Source organism: Rhinoraja longicauda, chromosome 9 (genome assembly GCF_053455715.1).
Source record: "Rhinoraja longicauda isolate Sanriku21f chromosome 9, sRhiLon1.1, whole genome shotgun sequence".
NCBI lineage: Eukaryota > Metazoa > Chordata > Chondrichthyes > Rajiformes > Arhynchobatidae > Rhinoraja > Rhinoraja longicauda.
Window position 1 is genome coordinate 56047606 of NC_135961.1, and position 25489 is coordinate 56073094.

General features: G+C 43.8%; 1 protein-coding gene across 5 annotated transcripts in view; it reads left to right on the plus strand.

Annotated features, from left to right (window-relative positions):
• LOC144596773 (pleckstrin homology domain-containing family G member 1) overlaps positions 1-25489 on the plus strand; it is a 181164-nt gene that overhangs the window by 128177 nt on the left and 27498 nt on the right. For all 5 annotated transcript variants that reach the window (XM_078405545.1, XM_078405543.1, XM_078405544.1 and 2 more), the window contains 7 exons: positions 10755-10855; positions 13808-13877; positions 15297-15343; positions 17981-18131; positions 19404-19535; positions 22268-22450; positions 23716-23811. In XM_078405545.1, coding sequence (XP_078261671.1) covers positions 10755-10855; positions 13808-13877; positions 15297-15343; positions 17981-18131; positions 19404-19535; positions 22268-22450; positions 23716-23811 — 780 coding nt within the window. The remainder of the gene's footprint in view (positions 1-10754; positions 10856-13807; positions 13878-15296; positions 15344-17980; positions 18132-19403; positions 19536-22267; positions 22451-23715; positions 23812-25489) is intronic.

The following is a 25489-nucleotide window of genomic DNA, read 5'->3' on the forward strand; positions in this document are numbered from 1 at the left end:
TTTGCAAAGCTGTCTTTTTAATCTCAAATTGATAACTGCTTTCAATATACATTAGAACAGATTCGGAGGACTGGTTCTTTTGTTTTTGAATTGATGGCCACTGCTGCCACACAATTCTATAACTGCTGAATAATCCCCAACAAACGCCAACTGTGATGGGCCACTTCGGTTTGGCTTTTCTCCATCGGGTGATGAGAAGGTGGGGTGGGGCAGTTGTGACAAGGATGGAACCAGAAGTTGAGATTTCGGGTTAGGATCGCACTTGCAGATCCATAACTGCAATAGATATTGCAAAGAAAGGGAGACCTGAAGTATTTTCAGAGACAATTCCTCAATCGTGTGGTATTTTAAGGATAAGGGGGAAGTCTTTTAGGACCGAGATGAGAACGTTTTTTTTCACACAAAGAGTGGTGAATCTGTGGAATTCTCTGCCACAGAAGGTAGTTGAGGCCAGTTCATTGGCTATATTTAAGAGGGAGTTAGATGTGGCCCTTGTGGCTAAAGGGATCAGGGGGTATGGAGAGAAGGCAGGTACGGGATACTGAATTGGATGATCAGCCATGATCATATTGAATGGCGGTGCAGGCGCAAAGGGCCGAATGGCCTACTCCTGCACCTATTTTCTATGTTTCTATGTATTGCGGGCAAGGTGACCTTGAAGCTGTGTTGGCATTGTTACTTGGCGCACGGCAGACTGTGGTGAAGATGCACCCATGCTGCTTCTGGGCGGGAAATTCCAGAACTTGGAGCCAGAGACGATGAAAGAAGTGGCAATATATTTCCAATCTGAGGCGCTGCTTTTATTCAGCTATGTCCATTCTATTTCCTTCACTTCTCACTACCTCCCAGAGCAGAGTTCCCCAGATTCTTGCTCACCCTCCATCCCTTATCTTCATCCTCCATTTCCAACAACAACACCACCAAACACCATCATCTCTGGACATTCTGAAAGGACATCTTGTGTTATCTAAATTACTCCCCATTCATTCCTGATTCCTGATGATTTGTGGCAACATCTACCGTAAGACTGATAAAGGACCTGGGGATCAGCGGACAAGCCCTACGCCAGGCTATCAAGGAAACATCACGGGTGGCAGAGCGGAGTAGCCAGTGGCTCTGGCTGAAGAGGAAAGACCCCATCTGGTCTCCCAAATAAGCTGGCTAGGCAGATGCAGAGGGGGGTGGTTCTGGGATGCCAGAATGCACTGCTGAGCCTACTGGAGACGTCGTGGGTCCAATCAGCGAAACATCGATGAAAGTAGGTGCCCACTTGATAACCCCAATGACGTGTCTGCCTAGCCTTTCTCAACATCGGAGGAGCATAGGTGAGTGCATAAGCCTCCCATCACCACTGGGAGCAAGTTGACATTTGGCACTTTGGATTTCTAACATCTTGTCGTGTGTATTTGGAAACCTGATCCCACTGCACCTTCCTGTAGGCACAAATTGAGGAAGCACCTGCCCATTCACCTAGTTGTAACATTGCCCAGGGCCTCAATGCTTTACAGTGCATGGGCGCTGTTGCGGGGAAGGAGGAGGTAAAAATGATGAAGTAACAAAGAACTGCAGATGCCGATCTACCAAGGAAAGAACCAAAATGCTGGAGTAACTCAGTGGGCCAGGCAGCAGCGCTGAAGAAGGGTCTCAACCCGAATTGTCACCTATTCCTTTTGTACAAAGATGCTGCCTGACTCGCTGAGTAACTCCAGCATTTTGTGTCTATCTTTAGCATCTGCAGTTCCTTCTTACACATATATATTTTGTCTGATTATCACTCCCTTTTTGCCTCATGCCATCAACAAACCCTGCCTCCAATCTTGTCAAAGACATTCCCTGTGTGTTTATCATCCCATCCCTGTCTTTTCTTTCGATCACAATTCTCTTCACATTTCTAACTTTTCTAGATCTGGAGAAAGACAGTTGACTTAAAATATTAACTTTGTTCCACAGATCTGCATGAGCATTTTATTTTTATTTGTAGCGTCTGCAGTATTTGGCTTGTGCATTTAGAATGGTGTTGACATTTGCCAGTCGGCACTGCAAAGTCCTTAAGGGGGTCAGATTGTCAAGAGTTTCACTGCATTTTGGAAGAAGTGCAGATTGTCTCATCATTTTGAGCTGTAAACATGCATTGCCAGCTTGATGCAGACACAAGTGAACCTGGCGTGGTCTGGAGCCGTGTTTGTTTCTAGCAGCGACATGAACACAAATTTGTATTTTGATCTTCAAATGAAAATAAGGGCATTGTTTTCATTTTCTAATTCTTTCCATTATACCCAATAAAATGTAAATGGATCTTGTGGGACAAGGCAATTATAATGGCACTTGTGTTTTAGAAGTAGAAGCATGGTTGATTAAAATCCGAATGTTTTAATTTAATACTTAGTTAATCCTGTCTCCGTGTCTGTGTATCTGGACATTTGGTTAGTGGTGTACAGTATACTGTTCCCCAAAGAACTCAGAATTTCCCTTCATAGTCTTTAGGTCTGGACAAAGAATTGTTATTGAGCAGCAGGTTGAATCCTATCCAGTCTAAGACTGGATGATTGTCCTTTTGGCACCTCGATTCCTCTAGTCCTCATTGGATGCCAACAGTCTGGTTTGGAATTGAAAGTTTTCCATTTTGTCACCTCAATATTTAAGGACCTAGAAGAAACTTCTTACGAAATGGAGTTGATAAATGAATTTACATTACCTTAAAATGGAGGAGGAGACCTATCCTGTCTAATCTGACTGCTGATATATTGATGTAGTTCCCTATTGCTGTTACCTTGGAATATGTTCTTTGTGTATAACCGGATCTCTTGCAAATCCTATTGAACCTGTTCGCATTATCATTTGTCAAAAAGTGAATTCAATGGTTTTAATTCTCTTCTTTTAAGTGCTTGTCCCTTGTTTCTCCCCAACCTCTCAAGAGGCCTTACAATCCTTGCCCAATCCTGACTCTTTCTAATCTGTCTGATCTTTACCGAGTTTCCTGCCACCGAGAGTTTGCTTTGTCTATGCTATCAAAGCCATCATTAGTGGAGAAATAACAAAATATACAGAAATCCTGTTCCTCCCCTCTGTATCTGGCTTTGACATTAGCCAGATTGAAATCAGTGGAAGCCGGGAATGCTCTTGAATTCCTTTCTCCTTGTTTTCTCCCTGCAAATCACTCGGTCGGCAAGCCTGTTCACTTGAGCTGCATTGAGTTTTAGCACCCAGTAGTTTATCAGCATGGTTGGATATCTGTGAGGTGATAGATGGTGTCTTTATATACAAAAGGTTTGCTAAAGCCACCGCATTACATGCAAAGCTGATGAACTACCAGTTCAAATAAGTTCAACTGTTACATGCCTGAGTTTCAAAATTAGCAAGGTTGGATATTGGGCAATGTTGGCACAATCCTTGATCCAACTTGCTCGGCACAAAAGAGGGTCCAAAACAGCAGTACTTCTAATATCCCAGGCAATGATTGAATCTTGTAATGGACCCACCACACCTGTGTTCGTGCTTAATCCTCGGCTAGAACTCTGTATGCTCCAGATCCTGTTCCTAATTCCATTGCCTTGGCTTGGATCTCAATGGTTAAATGTTTGAATAATTCCTTTTTGGATTGCCTGCCAGAACTATCTGCTAATGCACTCAGTGTCATGGAGACAGGCAGCATGGAAACAGGTCTTTTCGGTTACCGTGGCTGCGCTAATCATGTACAGTAATCCTACATTAATCCCATTTTGTTTCTCCCCACATTCTCATCATCTCTACCTCCCCCAACCCAGAGTATTCTTACTCACCAATGTTTTGGGGGTAATTCTACAGTGGCCGATCAATAACTATGAGAAAACATTTTCTTCTGACCTGTAATGAAGGTGGTAATGCTTGCCCTTGGAAAACAATTCTCCATTTGAAAACTTGGAACAAGGGTTTGTTTTCCACCAGTTCCTAGCTTTCTGTTGACCCTTCATTTGACTCGCTCCTGGCTGTTTGAATAACACCCCTCCTTTCTGTCCCCCCCCCCCCCCCCCACGTTCCCATTCCCATACCCATCCACCTATAATTGTATGCTCAAAATGGCATGCAATATTCCAAAAGAAGATTCACCAATTTTTCTATACATTCAACATACTTTCCATTCTTACACATGTGAATTAAAATTGTGAATTAAAATCCCAGACTGGTTTATCAGCTGTGGATCAGTTGTAGCACTCCTGCAAACTGGAGTTGTAGGTTGTTGTGCAAAAACCACAAACTTTGGTTTAGTTTATTGTCACATTTACCAAGGTACAGTGAAAAGATTTTGTCGTGTGCTAACCAGCCAGCAGGAAGAGAATACATGGTTACATTCCAGCCATCCACCGTGTACAGATACATGATAAAGGGAATAACGTGAGGGGCAACGTTGAACTGCATTAATGAGTGCATGTGGCTCTCTTGGCATTGGTATCTTTAGAATGGGAGTTTAGTTTAGTTTAGAGATACAATGTGGAAACAGGCCCTTCAGCCCGCTGAGCCCATGCCGACTTGCAATCCCCTTACACTAGCACTATCCTGGGGACACTGGGGACAATTTACAATCTTTACCTAAGCTAATTAGCCTCCAAAGCCGTATGTCTTTGGTGTGTGGGAAGAAACCGGAGCACCCGGAGAAAACCCACGCGGTTACGGAGAGAACGTGCAAGCTCCGTATAGACAGCACCGTCAGGATAGAATCCGGGTCTCTGGGGCTGTAAGGCAGCAACTCTACTGCCGCGCCACCGTGCCGCCTCAATATCATAGACATATTGGTCAATCGCTCATTCTTAGGCCTCCTCGATCATGGCTGACCATGGGTGTTGCATCCTAGTTGGCTGCTTGCTCCACACCTCGGCTAGAGCAGCGTCGCTTGTGGCTGAAGAGACCAATGCGGGAGTGACAGTCTCTGTCGCAAAGGTCACATTTGTGTGTGGTCTCTGGTCTGTTGAAGTTGCCTCGCTCCTTTCTGCGTGCCCGCTTGTCTGCCGCTGCGTTCATCAGTTTCTCTTCCCCCGTTTTGAAATGTCAATCTATCGATAGATGGGGTATTTGTGTACTCAAGTGAGTCAGCCCTTACAACACTAATTTTGGGTGACTGAATTCTCTGCCCTCGGAAGTCTTGCGACCATTGATATGAATCACTTTGTCTAGCAAAGGTTTTGGATATTCAGAGGTGTCTTGGCAGCTACAATATGCTCCCATTGTAAATATGTACTTCTATGAGGTTTACTTGTCTACAATCAAAATGTTAAGGCAGTAGACAATTAGAGCCATTGAAACTGTAGTTAATCATTTATTGTTGTCTTTCTGTTTAAAATATATGTGAACTCAATGTACTTTGAATTTGGAGATTATACCGAGTGGGTCTCGAAGAGAACATTTAGTCAGGATCGAGCCCGTCTCTGGCGCTGTAAGGCAGCAAATCTACCGCTGCGCCACCGTGCTGCCCTTCAATAGTGTGGTGGGAGCATCCACATCCTTTATGTCTTGACTTGAAAGCTGGGCCTTACTGGATCTGAAGCTTGTGCAGGTTAGTTAGCGAGGATCAGGGATGGGAGGAGAATGGGTCGGCGGCATGGTGTGATGTCAGAGTGCAGGGTGCACTAATTCTGAGAGAATCCATCTATCCAGCTGTTCTATTTGTTTTTAGTTGGCTCCTTGCCTGGAATAGATGTCAGTTGGAATGTTTGACATAAATGCTTTTGTTTTGGCAGCATAGACAGATTGAATCCAATGTTTTCATTACACAGCTATGGCATTTTAACCCCTTAATTAAGGACACTTTACTGGAGACTGCAAACTGTTAATGAGCGACATCTAAAGCGGAGGTTTTAGACTGCATAGCGCATGTTAATGCTCACCAGAGCGGCAACTGGGGTATTTATGTGGTCTTTGGATGGCTGAACTTTAGCGTTGCAACATCTCAGTTCAGTTTATTTTATTTTCACGTGCACCAAGGTACAGTGAAAGGCTTTGTGTTGCGTGCTAACCAGTCAACCCAAAGACAATCCAAGTTTACAATCAATTAATTTACAGAGTGTAAATACATGATATGGGAATAACGTTTAGTGCAAGGTAAATCCAACAAAGTCCGGTCAAGGATAGTCCAAGGGATATCAAAGAGGTAGATAGATCTGGTTGTAGTAGGATGATTCAGCTGGGAAGAAACTGTTCCTGAATCTGGTGGTGTGCGTTTTCACCTTTTGCCGGATGGGAGAGGGGAGGACTGGCCAGGGTACGATTCGTCCTTGATTATGCTGCTGGCCTTGCCGAGGCAGCGTGAGGTGTAAATGGAATCAATAGAAAGGAGGTTGGTTTGTGTGATGGTCTGGGCTGCGTTCACAATTCGCTGCAATCCCTTACGGTCCTGGGTGGAGCAAGCTGTGATGCATCCTGATAAAATGCTTTATATGGTGCATCTGTAGAAGTTGATGAGAGTTACATACATACATAGATACAAGGCGCAGGAGGAGACCATTTGGCCCTTCAAGCCAGCACCGCCATTCATTGTGATCATGGCTGATCATCCACAATCAGTAACCTGTGCCTGCCTTCTCATATCCCTTGAATCCTCAAGCCCCTAAAGCTCTATCTAGCTCTATTTTAAATTAATCCAGTGAATTGGCCTCCACTGCCTTCTGTGGCAGAGAATTCCACAATTTCGCAACTCTCTGGGTGAAAAAGTTTCTTCACACCTCAGTTTTAAATGGCTTCCCCCTTATTCTTGTACTGTGGCCCCTGGTTCTGGACTCCCCCAACATTGGGAACATTTTTCCTGCATCTAGCTTGTCCAGTCCATTTATAATTTTATACGTCTCCATAAGATCCCCTCTCATCCTTCTAAACTCCAGTGAATACAAGCCCAGTCTTTCCAATCTTTCCTCATATGACAGTCCTGCCATCCCGGGGATTAACCTCGTGAACATATGCTGCACTGCCTCAATAGCAAGGATGTCCTTCCTCAAATTAAGAGACCAATACTGCACACAATACTCCAGATGTGGTCTCACCAGAGCCCAAAACAACTGCAGAAGGACCTCTTTACTCCTACACTCAAATTCTCTCGTTATGTAGGCCAACATGCCAAACTTCCTAAGCCTTCTAAGGAAGTAGAGGAGTTGGTGTGCCTTCTTGCTCGTTGCTTCAATATGGGTGGTCCAGGAGAAGTTGTTGGTGGTATTGACTCAGCGGCATTTGTATTTTTCGGCCATCTCTACTTTGGCACCATCAATGCAAACTGGAGTATGTGTACTGTTTAGCTTTCTGAAGCCGATCACTATCTCCTTTGTCTTGCTTACATTGAGAGAAAAGTTGTTGTCTCGACACTAGGTCACAAAGTTCTCAATCTATTTCCTGTACTTTGTTTCATCATTATTTGATATTTAGTTCAGTGGGCAGCTCCATGCCCAGAATATCATGGCTTCAAGCTCCACAAAACAAATAGTTAAGAAAGCACACCAACACCTCTACTTCCTGAGGAGGTTTGGCATGTCCCCAACAACTCTCACCAACTTCTAGAGATGTCCCGTTGAAAACATTTTATTGGGATGCATCACAGCTTGGTTTGGGAACAGCTCCATCCAAGGCTGCAATAAATTCAAGAGAATTGTGGACACAGCGCAGACCATCACACAAACCAACCTCCTTTCCATTTACTCCATTTACACTTCACGCTGTCTCGGCAAGACAACCAGCATAATCAAGGCTGAGTCACACCCACTTCTCCCCTGTCCCATCAGGCAAGAAGTAGAGAAGTATGGAAATGCACACCTCCAGATTCAGAGACAGTTTCTTCCCAACTGTTATCAGGCAACTGAACTATCCCATCAACAACTCAAGAGTGCTCCTGAGCTACTATCCACCTCATTGGAGACCCTCAGACTTTCAGTAATCATACTTTACTGGACTTCATCTTGACGGTATTCCCGTTATCATGTGTCTGCACACTGACGTGGTGTACAGATGTCTCGATTGTAATTATGTATAGTCTTTCCGCTAGCTGGTTAGCACACAACAAAAGCTTTTCATTGTACCTCGGTGGTCCAATCTGAAGAAGGGGCCTGACCTGAAACATCACTTTTCATGTACTCCAGAGATGCTGTCTGACCCGCTGAGTTACTCCAGCATTTTAGGTTATTTTTTCTACATGACTGACTCTCAAAATCTTTTTAAAATCGTTGATCAAATTAAAATGCACTCTTGTGCATTGTTCAATGAAGCAGCATATTTGTCAACAAATGGGGTAAATGTCGTCAGCATAGTTGGTTTTGATCAGTGTAGAATTAAAGCAAAAGCAAAAAGTTGCATCAAAACTGGTAAATTCATTGTGAATTATCACTTATAGCAACTGGCTGCATGTTGTGGATCATCTTCTAAAATGCCTGCTGCAATGTAGACCACGCAGTTATAAAAGTTGTCAGAAATTGCCCTTGGTAGTTGTAATGAACTCAAATCAGAATGCATCATCTTATTTTGGTCCTATTTACTGCCAACTCCACGACACTTTATAAACCCAGAACTGCTCTTTCTTTTAAAAAAAATCTTTATAAAGAACATGGGGGAAATCAAGTAGAGAAAAGAAGTTTGGCAAAAAACTGAGAAAGGAATAATGTGGAATGATTGATGTTGAATTGTTAATCAAAGACTCCCAGGTTCAATACTCAGAAGCCACCGAGGAGTCTAGACACAGTTTGCAAATGATAAACTAAACCTAATGTTGATGCATGAAAGATCTTGTGCATTACAAGTCAAATTGATGTGGAAGAACACCTGTAAAAGATGTGGAAATAATTATAAATCCTGGATGAAATAAGTTGGGAGGGAAGAATTTGTTATCAGAACAGACGGCTAGGCTGTCATCTCTGAAACAATAATGCAGACTTAAAGCCTTGTGTCTTGTGCAGTGCCTTTCATGGTAGCCCCAGAGTGCTTCACCGCCAATGAAGTACTTTGAAGTGTACTCACTGTTTTTAGGAAGGAAACATGGTAGCTAATTTATACGCAGCTAGCTTTCCAAAATAAGGCAAGATGGTGCCCAGATCAAGTGTTGGTTCAAGGATAATAAGTTGTTGCGAGGACTTTGAACTGTATCAAGGGATATCTTAGATCCATGGAGGGGAGATGAATGTCTTACCAAAAACTGACATGTTGCTTGTTGCTGCGTGTTGCTTGCTCGTGAGTGCATAATGAACCCGGGTTGGGTACTGAGAAGGCAGGGGGACTGCTCGGTGAACTTTTGTAACTTTGTCGCCGCCAGAAACGTGGCTAGGTGAGGTCTGCTATATGATTTTACTAGGTTGTATGCAAAACATGAATAATGGGGTGACTGCCTGGTTGCATAATAAAATTGTGTGTTTACTTCTGCTCCATACCAATCCTCAGCCCTTGGCTCTGGGCCCTGCAAGAACCCCCATTGTTGTGTGCAGGCCTGATATGCTTCATCATTGCTTGCTCGTTTCTGCACTGATTGGCCTTTATTTCTATCTTGGCAGCTACCTACTTCCACTGGACAACTCGTAGTATAAGAAGATAACTGCAGATGCTGGTACAAATCGATTTATTCACAAAATGCTGGAGTAACTCAGCAGTTCAGGCAGCATCTCGGGAGAGAAGGAATGGGTGACGTTTCGGGTCGAGACCCTTCTTCAGACTGAAAAACGTCACCCATTCCTTCTCTCCCGAGATGCTGCCTGACCTGCTGAGTTACTCCAGCATTTTGTGAATAAATCCACTGGACAACTCATTGGATTACTCTTCAGAGAGCCAACACAGACCCGATGGGCTGATTGGCTTCCTCCTTTTCTTGTCATTCTATTTTGGGTTGATGCAGTAAATTAAACCCAGCTGTGTCATCTGGAAGCAAACATTGAACCTTGGCGAGCTCTTGAATACTCTGCATAGTTCTGGTCTGCAGATTTAATAAAGGATATAGAAGCAAAAGGAAGTTGATTCACAAGGGCCAGGCTGCTTGTAACTTCTTGATTCCAGCAGACAGCAACTGAACACGCTGGGGCTTTGTTTCTCTGGATTTTCTTTTAAAGGTTATCTAAAGAATTTTTAAATTATAAAAGGATTTGATTGACTGGACATTAAATTCCTCAAGTAAATTGAAAAGTATTGCTAAAATTAGATGCAGGAGAAGCTCCTCAATTCAGAATGGGGAATGTAAAAGTTGTTAATTTTTAACTGTTGGATAAAGCAAATAGTATCAATATGTTATTGAAGAAAGTGGGCAAATGTGTGGAACAAAGAAATAGAGGGGTGTGCAGACAAAGAATGGGAGGTTGCTGGTCTGAACATAAAAACAGATCAACCTGTTGGTTAAATAGCCTATTTCTTCAGAATAAATTCTATAATACTGCAAGTTCAGGATGGACTTAATCTCTTTAATTGATGTTTGAAATTGGTTCCAGTCGGGTAGAAGGATGAAAACATTATTGGAGACGGGAGGGTGGGGGGGGGGGGGGGGGGGGGGGGGGTGAGGAGGAATAGAAGAAAGTTTAAAGAACTAATTTCCCATTTGTTCGGGATAGGGATGGTAGAATGCAATTTGGAAGAAACCAGGGTCATTCGTTCCCAGTCTAAAGAAGGGTCTTGACTTGAAACATCACCTATTCCTTTTCTCCAGAGATGCTGCCTGACCCACTGAGTTACTCCAGCTTTTTGTGTTTGGGAAGACAGCCTTGTTAGGTTGGGCCTGGGTAGCGCCATGGTCTGTATGTTGTTTTGTTGTAATATCCTGTTCTTGTGTTCTTTAGGACTATCTAGACTGCATCACGGAACAATCAAGACTCCCCCTGGGGACAGAAGATTGCTCGGCCTTGTTTGGGAACATTGGGGACATCTATCGATTCAACAGGTAACCTATTCCTGATCTAACAATCCGCAATGCACTTTTCAAGTCCTAATTACATTGAAGGAATCAACAGCTAATTTGGGCAGATTATGGTCTTGCAAACAGCATTAATCATGCTGGTAAGAACACCAGGGACATCGGTGTGGGATGGATGGTTTTGTGGGGTCTTTTGCATCTCCTTGAACACGGAACAACCCATCACACAGACCCTTCGAGCCACGATGCCTGTGCCGATCAAGATGCCAAATGAAGCTAATCCCACCTGCCTATCGAACATAGAACAGTTGCGTCTCAGATTAAAGTCTTTTTAGAAAGACTCCTCCACCTGCTCCCACACACTTCCTCACCACTGCACTTACACACGGAATCAAGTGTACAAGACTAATGGAGCAACGATTGAATTTGCAATTTTGTGATTCGGGTGGGAGAGTGGGGCAAAGCTGACGCTGAAAATATAAAGCGTTTTGTTGTTTTGAACATGTTGATACATGTGTAGAGCAGAAGACTGGAACATTAAATAACAGACTGAGAGGCACCTGATTCCACCAATATAAACTGTTATAATCAATTGGAATTGGAGCACAGCTTGGAAAGCAAACACATTTGCAGCTGTGCCGTTTTAATGGTGGCAGTTTGTGTTCTTTCACGATCTGTTTACAGTTGCACTTCCACCAAACCTTTTATTAAAGTTTTCTGCAGTCTGCGAAGCCTGTGTAATAGTAACAGCACCTCAGCTGGAAACCTGGCTCCCCTGAAGAATAACACTGGGTGGGGTGGAAACTTAAAGAGTTAGAGCTTTAATAGGTTCATTCACCAATTACACGAGGCACAACAAACATCTGTGCTGGAACCTCAGGTTTTCACAAGTGACTTAAACAAAAGAATGGAAATGGCAGGTATAAGTCTGCCGACATCACAACAATGGCTGTTCAGTAGTGAACGTAATGGGCAAAGAAAGTAACGAAGCAGCGTTATAGATTTGTGCATGCAGAAAATTATAACCAGACATATTCTTTATGGGCAGATGCCTTGGAGCTGAAGTTGGCTGATTTCCACTGCAGTGCTCAGTTCTGAAATGACTGAAGGGGTCCTCTGTGGAGCTCTGCCTGAGGTGCAGCCTCACAGGAGTGCCTTCTTGAACACCTGTGATTTGAGCGATTGCTAAGAATCAGTTGTGCTGTGAAGATAGAGCGTACTATTGACGTCTGGAAGTGAGGTCGTGCACATGCCTCCTTCAGTGTCAATCGTGCCAAAGTGGAGATGAATGAGAGCTTTCACTTAACTAACCAATATCCCTTTTTGCAAGTTCTTTGTTTCTTCTCACAACTTGCTAATCCATCCCTTTGTGCCAAATATTGATTGAGTTAACTCATGAAGGTAAATAGTATTTCATTGCGAATCTTTGTCATTGGAAAGGGATTTATTAATTTTTCAGGGAAATGAATGTGGGAATTACTCCAAAGGCTGCCATTTTTTTTTTTTTTTTGCTGAATCATAATTGCCCTTGAGAAATTGGTGGTGACCTACTGCTTTATACTGTTGTGGTCCTTTTGGTGAGGATGCTCCAAGGATGCTTTTTGATGTGGTGTCCCGTGGTTTAAACCCAGCAGTAACAAAAGAACGGATAATTCTATCCAAGTTGGGATGGTGTGTAATTTAGAAGGGAGCACAGGTGGTGAGGTGTGGTATTCCTTTCCTCCTGCTGTCCTTGTCCTCATTGACGGTCGAGTTTATGGGTTTGGGAAACGCTGTCAATGGATGGTGCTTGGGCAAATAAGAGCAGTGCATTTTGCAGATGGTGCAGTCTGCAGTCGTAGTTCGCTGGTGGTGGAGAGGATGGTGGATGGGGCGCCAAACAAGGGGCTGTTTTGGGTTGCGTGATGCTGGAATTGAGGTCATAAGGAATAGGAGTAGAATTAGGCCATTCGGCCCATCAAGTCCACTCTGCCATTCAATCATGACTGATCTATCTCTCCCTCCTAACCCATTCACCTGCCTTCTCCCCACAACCTCTGACACCTGTACAAACAGCACAAATCAAAAATCTATCTGTCTTAAAAATATTCGCTGACTTGGCCTCCACAGCCTTCTGTGGCAAGGAATTCCACAGAATCACCACCCTCCGACTAAAGAAATGTCTCCGCATCACCTTCCTAAAAGAACGTCCTTCAATTCTGAGGCCATGACCTCTAGTCCTAGACTCTCCCACTAGTGGAAACATCCTCTCCACGTCCACTCTATCCAAGCCATTCACGATTCTGTACGTTTCAATGAGGTCCTCCCTCATTCTGGAGTTGCAAGTGGCGAGCTGTCTTTCATGCTGCTAATTGGTGCCTTTTGTAGATGGTGGGAAGGCTTTGGTGTGATGGAATACCCAGCTGCTGAACTGCTGGTTCAGTATCCCTTTACAACTCAGCATATGAATCAACCTCGAAGCCTTCTCACTGCATTGACTGCATTGTAGTCACTGCACATGTGACTGACCTATTGAGTTTTTTGGGCAATGTTGAGCCCCCCCCCCCTCCCCCCAGGATGTTGGTGTTGAGAACTTTGGTGATGCTATTGTTGTCAAGGGTCAATGGGTAGATAGTTCTTGTTGGAGATAGTTATTACCGCTCACATTATGCAATCTTGAGTGATCTAATATTTAGCAAGCACATTCCCTCCTATCTTCTGGTCAACATTTCTCGCAACCAAATGGTTGTGAAATGATCGATGTTTGTGAAACTTGTGGCCTGCAAATTGGCAGCATGATAACACAGCTGTACTTTCAAAATATTTCGGGATCACAAGGACCAATGGCTTCCTTGAGGTTGTGGAAAAACGCAGCAGTCGTATTTTTAAGACGGTGCTTCAAGCATCTGACTCAGCACTGAGCGACAGACTGCTGATCAGGAGCCACCTGCAAGATCTGTGGGTATTCATTTAAAACGTGGCTTTGCTTTCTATTTACAGTGAACTGCTTCGAGATCTGGAGAGCTGTGACAGTGACCCAGTTGCGATTGCGGAATGTTTTGTCGCGAAGGTAAATGCCAGCGTGCCTTCAGATTCAGCGTGCAAGCTGGAAAGAACAACAAATCCTACTTTCAGGTTCACTTTACCTTATGTGTGTGCACAAGACTGCCGATAAGGGTTATTTCTTGTGCTTCCTACATGAATTTTACCACCCTATAACAACACAGAAGAAGGCTATTGATCCAACGTGTTCGTGCTGTTTCCAAAAGGGACAATGCCATCGTTCTCGTTTCCCATCTCTGTTCCTTGTGGCTCTGCAACGTATTATTCATAAGTGACAGGAGCAGAATTAGGCCGTTTTGCCCGTCAAGTCTACTCCGCCATTCAATCATGGCTGATCTATCTTTGCTTCTCAACCCCATTTTCCTGCTTTCTCCTCGTAACCCCTGATACCCTTTTTCTCATTGATGCCTTTTATTTTTTTAACCTTGACTTGCACGTTTTCATTAGCTACCAGCATGTCTGGGAAGTGAGGGAAAACTGGAACACCGGGAGGAAACACAAAATCACAGGGTAAGAGATGTAGACTCCACATGGTCAACATTCATGGCCTGGATCAAACCTAGATCCTTAGAGCACTAATTGGTGCTCTCTGTGCTGTTACTCCCTGTCACACTTGAGTCAACTGAATATCTGGGGATCTCCTTATGATTTTTAAATCAAAACGAAATTCTATTTGCTTGGATTGATTATTAAGGAAACATATTCTGATTTAACAAATTTCTACTTTAAAATATTCTGTCAACTGGAGTCTTGTCTGGTTGAAGATATCACAGCGAGGAAGAAAGTCAAAGTCTCTGGGTATAGAATTTATTTACCAGAAGGTTTCCTGGTTTGATTCTGTTGGGGTACATATAGTACCAGTTCAGGCAAGTCAAAAAGCCCAATTTGCTGATAATGTACCTGAATCTTAATCTGAACTTAATCTGAAGCCTTGGTGTTAACCTATGCCTTTCCAGTGTTGCATGAGACCAGTTGCAGCTAACAAAATTGTATTGATCTTGGTTTGATTTTCACATGCCCACTCCCTCCCCTCAAGGTGTTTGAAACAGTATTTTCCCATACTTTATAAGGAAACGTTTACTGATATTACCCCTCAACACCCTATCTCTAATTCATAAATAATGAGCCTATGTTCTGAATTTGCCTACCAAAGGTGATAGTATTTTCTTCCCACCGCAATGGGATTGTGTTAACCAACTTCGGCACATCAGTTTAATGTTGAAGCCTATTCTATCTAGCCTGTTGCAAGTCCAGTATTGCTGAACTGACTGAAATCCTGGCCGTCTAATCTTGATGTGGCCAAGTCTTCACTGACAGTAGTTTGTTTAAAACCTGTCATTGCTGATCTGCCAAAACTAATCTAACTAGTGTTGGAGCTTTTGATAAATGAATAGGGTCTGATGTGTTTGTTTTTCTTGATTTTCAGAGTGAAGAGTTCCACATTTATACACAGTACTGCACAAACTACCCCAGGTAGGTCAGCATCACAAGTGTGAAGGCCAAGCATGGTTTGCACTGAAGCTTTGAAATCATCAGATAATGCTGAGGTTGTTTTGTTAGTTTGCTGGGAAATTGTAACATAAGGAAACTGCTTTTTATTCGTGTCATCACACAACTGTTTGCCAATAGAGAGCAAATTTTGGTGACACGTCGTTGGCCTCTGCAAGACCCTTTACAGTGCATGTGTCATGCAGCGTGTCACAGCTCAGGAGATGTCCCATAGTCTGGAGGCCCCGTCCGCACTCGCAGTCTGCCGCATCTTCAGTACATCCCCACTTCAGCACATTCGATTTGCTCCTCCCCATGCCTGTCCGCAGTCTGTGGAGACTGCGCCAGGTTATCCACGGTTGGTCGGAACCTGGTGGGAGTTTCTCAGAGGCATCGATTGCCATGTAAATGTCTTCCGGAGATTTCTCTAGTCCCTCTTCCCAGAGTTTGAGCCTTCTGGGACGATGCACTGCAGTCCAGGGGATGGGCAGAAGAGAGGAAACTTCCTGCGTGATTTCAAACGCTGAGGTAGCAAAGTGTGGTCATGTAGGGGGTGTCTTTCATCAAATGATTGTCTGAGGCGTTCATTTTGACTGGCTACAGCTCTTCTGATTCCAGGAGGTGCAATGCCAGAGAGGAAGTAGATGTTGTCAGTCTTGGTAGGTTTCATGCATCCACTGATGGTAGCAGGATTTGCAGATACTTGTAGAATCTGACAGGGACCGCGACGAGAACGGTCCTGCTTTGGCCCCCAGGAAACTGGTGCATCAGTGGATGCTGGTTTTAATATTCTACCTCGTTTTGATTTAATGATGAGTATTATTGTTTCAACCTGGGTCAAAACCAATCTTGTGTTTCCCAGCCATTCAATTAGATTAAAATTGCCCTTAAAAGTATCAAGGAGGCATTCTGTAATTTGAGCTGTACATCGGTTTCTTTTGAAGAAATAGTGAATTTGTCCATGTGAGCTGTGCCATCATTTATCCTGCATCCTTTCGATTCTCTCTGTACTGCACTGGGGCTAAATCTGGCAGTCAGCTGATAGGATGATGATCGAATCTGGAACAGTTTGATTTCATATTCTCAAAAATGGGAGGAGGCCATTTGGCCCACTGAGACTGTGCTGACTGTGGGAGCAATCACACATCCCCATACCTGCACTCTTCCCTTTGCGACTTCTTTCTTGCATGTCCATCAACACCCTTCCCCCTTTATTCGCTTGCCGTCCACTTACATTAGGGGTAATTAACAGTGGCCAAATAACTACCATCATGCCTTTGGGGTACGCGAGGATGTGCGGGGGAGTACTACACATTCACAGGGAGTACACGCAGACAGCACCTGAGATCGAAGAATAGATTGAACAATGCGTCTACATCCTATCTTTGTCTTCCTGTCTCCGTCTACATCCTATCTTTGGCCCACCCCCTCCCCTGACATCAGACTGAAGAAGGATCTCGACCCAAAACGTCACCCATTCCTTCTCTCCTGAGATGCTGCCTGACCCGCTGAGTTACTCCAGCATTTTGTGTCTACCTTCGATTTAAACCAGCAGATGCATTTTTTTTCCTACTAATGCTCACTAACTACTGTATCACTGTGCAATGATTATATGGTTGGTTGGCAATTATCTAATTTATAGTGTCATACAGTGTGGAAAAAGGCCTTGTGGCCCAACTTGCCCACACAAACCAACATGTCTCACCTACCCGCACACGCTTGGCCCATATCCCTCTAAACCTGTCCTATTCAGGTACCTGTCTAAATGCTTCTTAAACATTGCGATGACCCTTGTTTCAACTACTTCCTCCGGCAGCTCACTCCATATACTCGCCAACCTTTGTGTGAAAAAGTTACCCTTCAGATTCCGATAAAATATTTCCTGTTAACCTTAAACCTATGCCCTCTGGTTGTTGATTCCCCTAATCTGGGCAAGATACTCTGTGTCTACACAATCTATTCCTCTCATGATTTTATTCACCTCTATAACATCACCCCTCATCCTCCTGCGCTCCAGGGAATAGTCACAGCCTGCTCAACGTCTCCCTGTAGCTCAGACCCTCAAATCCTGGCAGCATCCTTGTAAATCTTCTCTGTACCATTTCCAACTTGACAACATCTCTCCTGTAACATGGTGCCCAGAATTTGTAATATTTAAAAACAAAACAACTGATACAGCACGATGTTTGTTAAATAAGTGGTGGAAAATATTTGGATAAATGATCAATATGCTGATCTATCAAGGTCTTTAATTGTGCACTCAGAGTTTAGAATGTGCACTCTGCCATGGATTTTGCCTGATTTGGAACTTGATGTTCTGCAGCTCTTGAGGGAACAGTGGCATAAGAGATCCGGCGTTCTCCTTACTCATGAGCAGCAATGATACTGCTAATATCATTTAATGTATTTATATCTGGTGTTCCATGACGCAGCAACAAAGCAGAATATCGAAAGAAGGAAAACAACTAAAAAAATTGAGGCAAAGGTGCAGCGTCTCTGGAGAGCAGCCATCATTAGGAATCATCATGACATTCAGCACTAGAATGAAGAAGATTAGTCCAGATATCTTGTACAAGAACCAAGGTTTTCCCAGAGCCTCTGATCATTTTATGTTACTTGCAGGTCCGTAGCCGTGTTAACGGAATGTATGAGGAACAAAGTGCTTGCCAAATTCTTCAGGGAGCGACAGGAGACTTTGAAACACTCACTTCCATTGGGATCCTACCTTCTCAAACCTGTGCAACGTATCCTCAAGTATCATCTTCTCTTGCATGTATGTGGTTACCACGTGTTCTTTGTCCAAGTCCAACACGTTGCGATGACTTTAGTGGCAATTCATGCTGCCTTTCATTTATAAGTTATCTTGTCATTAGAAGCTTATGAGGAACAGGCCCAAATTAATCATTGTCTACCTCTTCTTCCCTGTTAACATACAGCATTTGTAAGGGTTGTACAATGTTAATAGTACAGGAGGTCACAAGAGCCTAACTTAATTTGCCTCATGTATCCTTGTATGTTCAGACAATGTCTCTAGAGCTTTCATCTGTTAGAGATTTCAATCAAAATCTGGGTATCGATCCTGTGTGTACAAATGTTTAATATGACATGTCAGTACATATCCTTAACATGAATCAGTCTGTCGGCAGCAAGAATGCAAAATCCAAAATGCTATTTGTGTTACTTATTGAAATGCTTAGTAACAGCCTCATAAAAAATATCTTCAGAAGACCATAAGACATTAGGGGATTCGACCATCGAGTCTGCTCTGCTATTCAATCGTGGCTCGTCTATTTTCCCCTCTCAGCCCCATTCTCCTGCCTTCTCACCGTAACATTTGATGCCCTTCACCGACTGTCTATGGCTTCTGACGCCTGAACCAATGTCATTTGTTAATGGGTGGAGATAATTAGTTGAGTTACCCTTGAAGATTAGTATGACAGTTTGTAACAAGGTCATATTGCCTTCATGGAGATGGGGAAGTATTTGGATTTCCTTGCTTTTGAAGTAGAAAAATTATTAACCACCAAAGTGGAAATTGATTTATTTGTGTGTGGTGCTGTAAAGGGAAGACATTTATTTGATATAAAAAATGTCTGCACTTCCACATAATCTTTTTGAAAGCATATACCTTTTGCCAGATTCTACTTAAGAGTAGACAGTGATCCTTTAGGAGTCTGTTCTCCAAATGGAAGTTGGCTCCATGATTCTAGTGGCCTGTTATTTTCTCTGCATCTGCCTACCTGGTCATCCTCAAATTTACCCCTGCCACCGCCCACCCCCCCCCCCCCCCCCCCCCCCCCCCACCACCTCTCTCCAGATTCCATCTCCATTTTAAACCTATTCTTGGTTATCTGCAACAAGCATTTTTCCCTTTGAACATTTGAAGTAAATGTCATTATTCATGGGCAAGCCTCAATAGTGTAAGTCATCCTGGATCGAACACACACCATGATAAATTGTCTGAGAACTGGGTTGTCATTGATTTCAGTTCTATGTTGTGATGTTTCTTTAATGATCTGTTTTATCCTTTGGCTATTGTTTACAGGAAATAGTTAGTCATCTGGAGAAGGATACAGAGTGCTATGATGTGGTGCAGGATGCCATTGACACAATGCAGAGGGTGGCTTGGCACATTAATGACATGAAGAGGAAACACGAGCACGCAGTAAGGCTGCAGGTAATCGCCAACAGGATTTGAAGAACACATTCAATATGGGAGGAATAATGCTGCAGACAGAGTTCATTGCCCATACCCATGCCCCAGAAGCCAATTGTTAATTTAGACGTTGTCGCTTTGCTGAAGATTTAATTCCCAGTTTGTAGTTCAGGGTGGAAGATACTTTGATGACATGCAGGTACAGCAGTGAAGAAAGCTAGTGGCACGTTGGCCTTCATAACGAGAGAATTTGAGTATAGGAGTAAAGAGGTCCTTCTGCAGTTGTACAGGGCCCTGGCGAGACCACATCTGGAGTATTGCGTGCAGTTTTGGTCTCCTAATTTGAGGAAGGACATCCTTGCTATTGAGGAAGTGCAGCGTAGGTTCACGAGATTAATCCCAGGGATGGAGGGACTGTCATGTGAGGAAAGATTGGAAAGACTGGGCTTGCATTCACTGGAGTTTAGAAGGATGAGAGGGGATGTTATAGAAACATATAAAATTATAAAAGGACTGGACAAGCAGGAAAAATGTTCCCAATGTTGGGGGAGTCCAGAACCAGGGCCCACAGTCTATGAATAAAGGGGGAGGCCATTTAAAACTGAGATGGGAAAAACTTTTTCACCCAGAGAGTTGTGAATTTGTGGAATTCTCTGCCACAGAAGGCAGTGGAGACCAATTCACTGGATGATTTTAAAAGAGTTAGAGTTCTTGGAGCTAGCAGAATCAAGGGATTTGGGGAGAAGGCTGGTATGGGTTACTAATTGGGGATGAACAGCCATGATCACAATGAATGGCGGTGCGGGCTCGAAGGGCCAAATGGCCTCCTGCACCTATTTTCTATGTTTGTATGAGCCTCAGTGGCCATAGGGATTGAGGGAAAATTAAATCAACCAGAGACAACCTCCTATCCGAAAGATGTTGTCGTTTTGCTGAAATGCTGTTATTTTGCCAAAATGTCTCAGAGTGGCAGTTACCTGAGAGATTAATATTTGGCTGAAAAAACTTTTGTTTCATCATTATTGTTGATCTGGCAGACAATAGTGGTATCATAGGTGCCGCTAAAGATAAAGTTGGCGTTGTACTTGGCCACACAGTTGGTGGTGTGAAGGGAGTTGATCAAGGGGCTGAGCACACAATCCTGAGAGGCACCCATGTAGAGGGTCGGGGTAGAGGAAATGTTATAATAATAATAATAATAATAATGCATTACATTTATATAGCGCTTGTCAAACACTCAAAGACGCTTTACAGGGATTACTAGAACATAGAGAAGAAAATAAATAGATAAATAAGTAAACGAACAGAAAAAGGAGACAGAAGGTGAGGTGACGGTCAGTGGTTGAAGGCAGTGCTGACAGGTGAGACTTCAGTGATGTTTTGAATGTGGTGAGTGAGGAGGAGTCTCTGACGGTTTGGGGTAGTGAGTTCCATAGGGTGGGAGCAGCGATGGAGAAAGCCCTGTCCCCCCAGGATCTGAGTTTGGTCCGGATGGGGGGGGACAGGAGGTTGGCAGCAGCAGAGCGGAGGGTACAGGTGGGAGTGTGTCTGTGGAGGAGGTCAGTCAGGTAGGATGGGGCCAGGTTATGGAGGGCTTTGTAGGTCATGAGGAGGATTTTGTACTGGATTCTCTGGGGGATGGGGAGCCAGTGGAGCTTGTAAAGGACGGGGGTGATATGGTCACGGATCGGGGAGTGGGTGAGTAGACGGGCAGCGGAGTTTTGAATGTATTGAAGTTTACTGATGATTTTTGAGGGTGAGCCATAGAGGAGGCTGTTGCAGTAGTCCAGACGGGAGGTGATGAAGGCGTGGATGAGGGTTTCTGCAGCTGTGGAGGAGAGGGATGGACGGAGATGGGCGATGTTTTTGAGGTAGAAGAAGGCTGTCTTGGTGATGTGTTTGATGTGTTTGTCGAAGGAGAGGGTTTGATCAAAGATGAATCCAAGATTCCGGATGTGAGGGGAGGTGGATACTGGGAGACTATCAATATTGAGGATGAAGTTTTGGGTGGATTTGGTGAGCGTTTTTGGACCAATGATGATGATTTCGGATTTGTTGCAGTTGAGTTTGAGGAAATTTGATTGAAGCCAAGATTTTATTTCAGTGATGCAGTTTGTCAGTGTAGAGTGTGTGGTGGGGGAGATTGACTTGGTGGAGATGAGGAGCTGGATATCATCAGCGAAGCAGTGGAAGTTGAGACCATGACGGCGGATTAATTGACCAAGGGGGAACAGGTAGAGGATGAAGAGGAGGGGGCCAAGAACTGAGCCTTGGGGGACACCTTGGGGGAGGGGAGCGGTGGAGGATTTACAGTTGTTAATGGAGATGAACTGGTGCCTGTCGGAGAGGTAAGATTTGATCCAGGATAGGGCTGTGCCGGTGATGTTAAAGGAGGTTTCAGGTCGGGTGAGGAGAATGGAGTGATTTATGGTGTCAAAGGCGGCGCTGAGGTCGAGTAGGATGAGGATGTTGAGGTTGCCAGCGTCAGAGGAGAGGAGAAGGTCGTTGGTGATTTTGAGGAGCGCAGTTTCAGTACTGTGGTTGGAGCGGAATCCGGATTGGAAAGTTTCATACAGGTTATTGGTAGAGAGGTGGTATTTGAGTTGAAAAGCTACAGCTACAGTTATGAACAATTCTAACTGACGAAGGTCAGCTGGTTGGGAAGGGTTACTCCAGTTGCAGTTTTTTGACTGCATTAGATGATCTGTTTTATTACTGCTGTTGTTTGATTATTTGTCTGTGTTCTTGTTAAGGAGATACAAAGCCTACTGACAAATTGGAAAGGTCCAGACTTGACCAGCTATGGAGAGCTGGTCTTAGAGGGAACATTCCGCTTTCAGCGGGCCAAAAATGAACGCACTTTGTTTCTTTTAGATAAACTTCTTCTCATCACTAAAAAAAGGGAAGAAACTTATGCCTATAAAGCTCATATTTTGGTAAGAACTGTTTTATTTTAATATGGCTCCTTTGCTTTTTACCTGAAAGTTCTCTGGTTTGCCTTTGGAAGTACTATGCTGAACTAGAAATGTTCCCCTGAAAGGCCTGCTTTGCAGCCATCTACAACATCAGTAAGCAGAGTTCCACCCTCAATTATTATTCTTTCATCCTACGTTATCCATTTAAACAATAGATAATTCACCAGCTTCTGGTAACTGAACGCCTCAATGCCCACTAGCAGTACGATGTAGGAGGAGACCATTCAGCCCAATGAATCCATGCTAGCTTAGAAAGTTCAGGTACTCTCCAGGTTACAAATGCACAACTTGTGTACAGCCCCTACATATGAACAAACTCTTGAGGGACCATGGGATGGATTACTGGTTGCTTTACGCTTGCAGACAACTTCAGCCACATGGGGACACAGTTTGTGACTGCATTGCCGACTTGGATTACAAACAGCTCTCAGGAATGGAATCCTGTTGTGCCCCGGGGAGGACCTGTGATACTATTCCTAGTTTACCTATTCTTCCTGCATCCTCACCCATTCCCCTCAGATTCTACCACCCATCTACATAGGGTGATGTACAGCGACCAATTATCCCACCGACCCACACATCTTTTGGGATGTGGGAAGACACTGGAACACCCAGATGAAACCCACGTGGTTACAGTGGGAGAGTGCAAAACACCACAAACATGGCTTTGGAGCTGTGAGACAGCAGGTCTGCTAGCTGTGCTACTTTGCCACCCAGCCCAGTAAAAACCCAAATTTATGATTTCCATCCTTTTGTTCAAATGCTTGTTGCACCTTCAATGACTTGTATCAGAAATAACTGTGAGGTCTGAAATGTTCTGTGATTCTTTAATTTTGGTCTCTTCTAAACCCACAACTTTATATGCCACCATTGGCAGCCATGCCATTAGCCATCTGCACTTTCCTCCTGGAGTCCTGGCTCTCCCTCCTTCCCCCAAACACAAAATCTACAGAGGCCGAGTCAGGTCACGTAGTCTAATGTGGCTTGGAGATGACTTTGGTCTGATTGCTCCTCCTAATGACACGCTGGGATATGTAAAAGCACAATGTAAAACCAACACTTTTGACCTGATACTGCTTGTTGGATTTTTTTTTCTCAACTTCCAGTTGAAATGTGTGTGTGGGTGTGTGTGTGTGTGTGTGGGGGGGGGGGGAGCTAATAAAATGTGTAAATAAAAGATTGAGCTCTGGTTGAATTAAAGTTGCCATGATTTCTTCCTTTTGCAGTGTTGCAACTTGATGCTTGTGGAGGTGATACCGAAGGAGCCTCTTGGTTTCAGTGTTTTCCACTACAAGAATCCCAAAGTGCAGCACACAGTCCAGGTAGGATAATCTCTCGTTGCGTTCTACAGGGTAAGCGTGGCATGGCTTCATGAATAGACAGCAGGCATGAGATGAGGAGGTGTTTCCTGGCAGCAGATGTCGATGTGCCATACAAACATTGTCGCTACAGCCAAGAAAGCACACCAACGCCGCTTCTTCCTCTGAAGATTAGGGAGATTTGGCATGTCTCCAATGACTCTTACCGATTTCTACTGATATGCTGCAGAACGCATCCTATCGGGATGCACCACAACTTGGTTTAGCATCTGCTCTGCCAAAGACTGCAAGATTTTGCAAAGTATGCAGCCACCCACCCCCCTCAAAGCCATCTACATTTCACGATGCCTTAGGAAAACAGCCAACATAATCACAGATCACTTACACACCAGTCATTGCCTCTTCTTCTTACTCTCAACGGGCAGAAGGTGCAAAGCATGAACTATCAGATTGATGAAAAGCTCTTCCCCGCTGTTATCGGACTATTGACAGGACCCCTCAAGCTAAGTTCTGATCTCCCAATCTATCCCACTGTAACTCTTGCTCTTCTTTCTACTGCACTTTCTTTGTGGCTTGAAACACTATATTCAGCACTGTTTTTGTTTTTGTATCTTTTGCACTACCTGATGTACTCATCAGGTGATGAATCACTCATGAATTATTCACTCACTTGATCTTGCACCCAAATCAGTTTTTCATTGTATCTCAGTACATGTGACAGTAATGAACCGACACCAATATTGGAAAGCGTAAATTACTCACCCTGAAGCATGCATAATAAGTTCCTTCTCCCCGCATTTCAGCTTGTTTCTCCAATCTTTTTTTCTGATTTAGTGAGGTTAAATTTTGACATTTTTTTGTAATCTTTCTAATGTATGCAAGTTATTAAAAAAAAAAAAGAGTGTCCTCTTACATGGGTTAAAGTACGTAGATTCAGCTACCAGTGCTTCATGAAGTGGAAAAGGAAGTTCGGATTGGGTTCCAGAAATAGGCCAGGCAATTTCTTGAATGTATATTTTTAATAATAATAATTCAAATCATAAACTGGGGGAACTCAGCAGGTTAACTGTGGAGGGAAATGGACAGACGATGTTTCCAATCAAGACATTCAGTCTGAAAAAGAGTTTGGACCTGAAATACCATCTGTCCATTTCCCTCCTCAGATGCTGCCTGACCTGCAAAATTCCTCCAGCACTTTGTTTTTTGCTTAAGATTCCAACATCTGCAGTTCCTTGCGTCTCTCTACTTGAAATCACATTTGCGTAAGAATAAGAGCAGGGTATTTATTCCCTCTGACGTGCTCTGCCATTGATTAGGTGGTGGATGATCTGTTTCTCAAATCCAATTGCCTACTTTTTATCTACAATCCCTTGGTATACTGGTGGAAACAAGGATCTGTGGAAGTTGGTTTTCCCAGGCGGCACGGTGGCGCAGCGGTAGAGTTGCTGCTTTACAGCGAATGCAGCGCCGGAGACTCAGGTTCGATCCTGACTACGGGTGCTGCACTGTAAGGAGTTTGTACGTTCTCCCCGTGACCTGCGTGGGTTTACTCCGAGATCTTCGGTTTCCTCCCACACTCCAAAGACGTACAGGTATGTAGGTTAATTGGCTGGGTAAATGTAAAAATTGTCCCTAGTTGGTGTAGGATAGTGTTAATGTGCGGGGATCACTGGGCGGCACG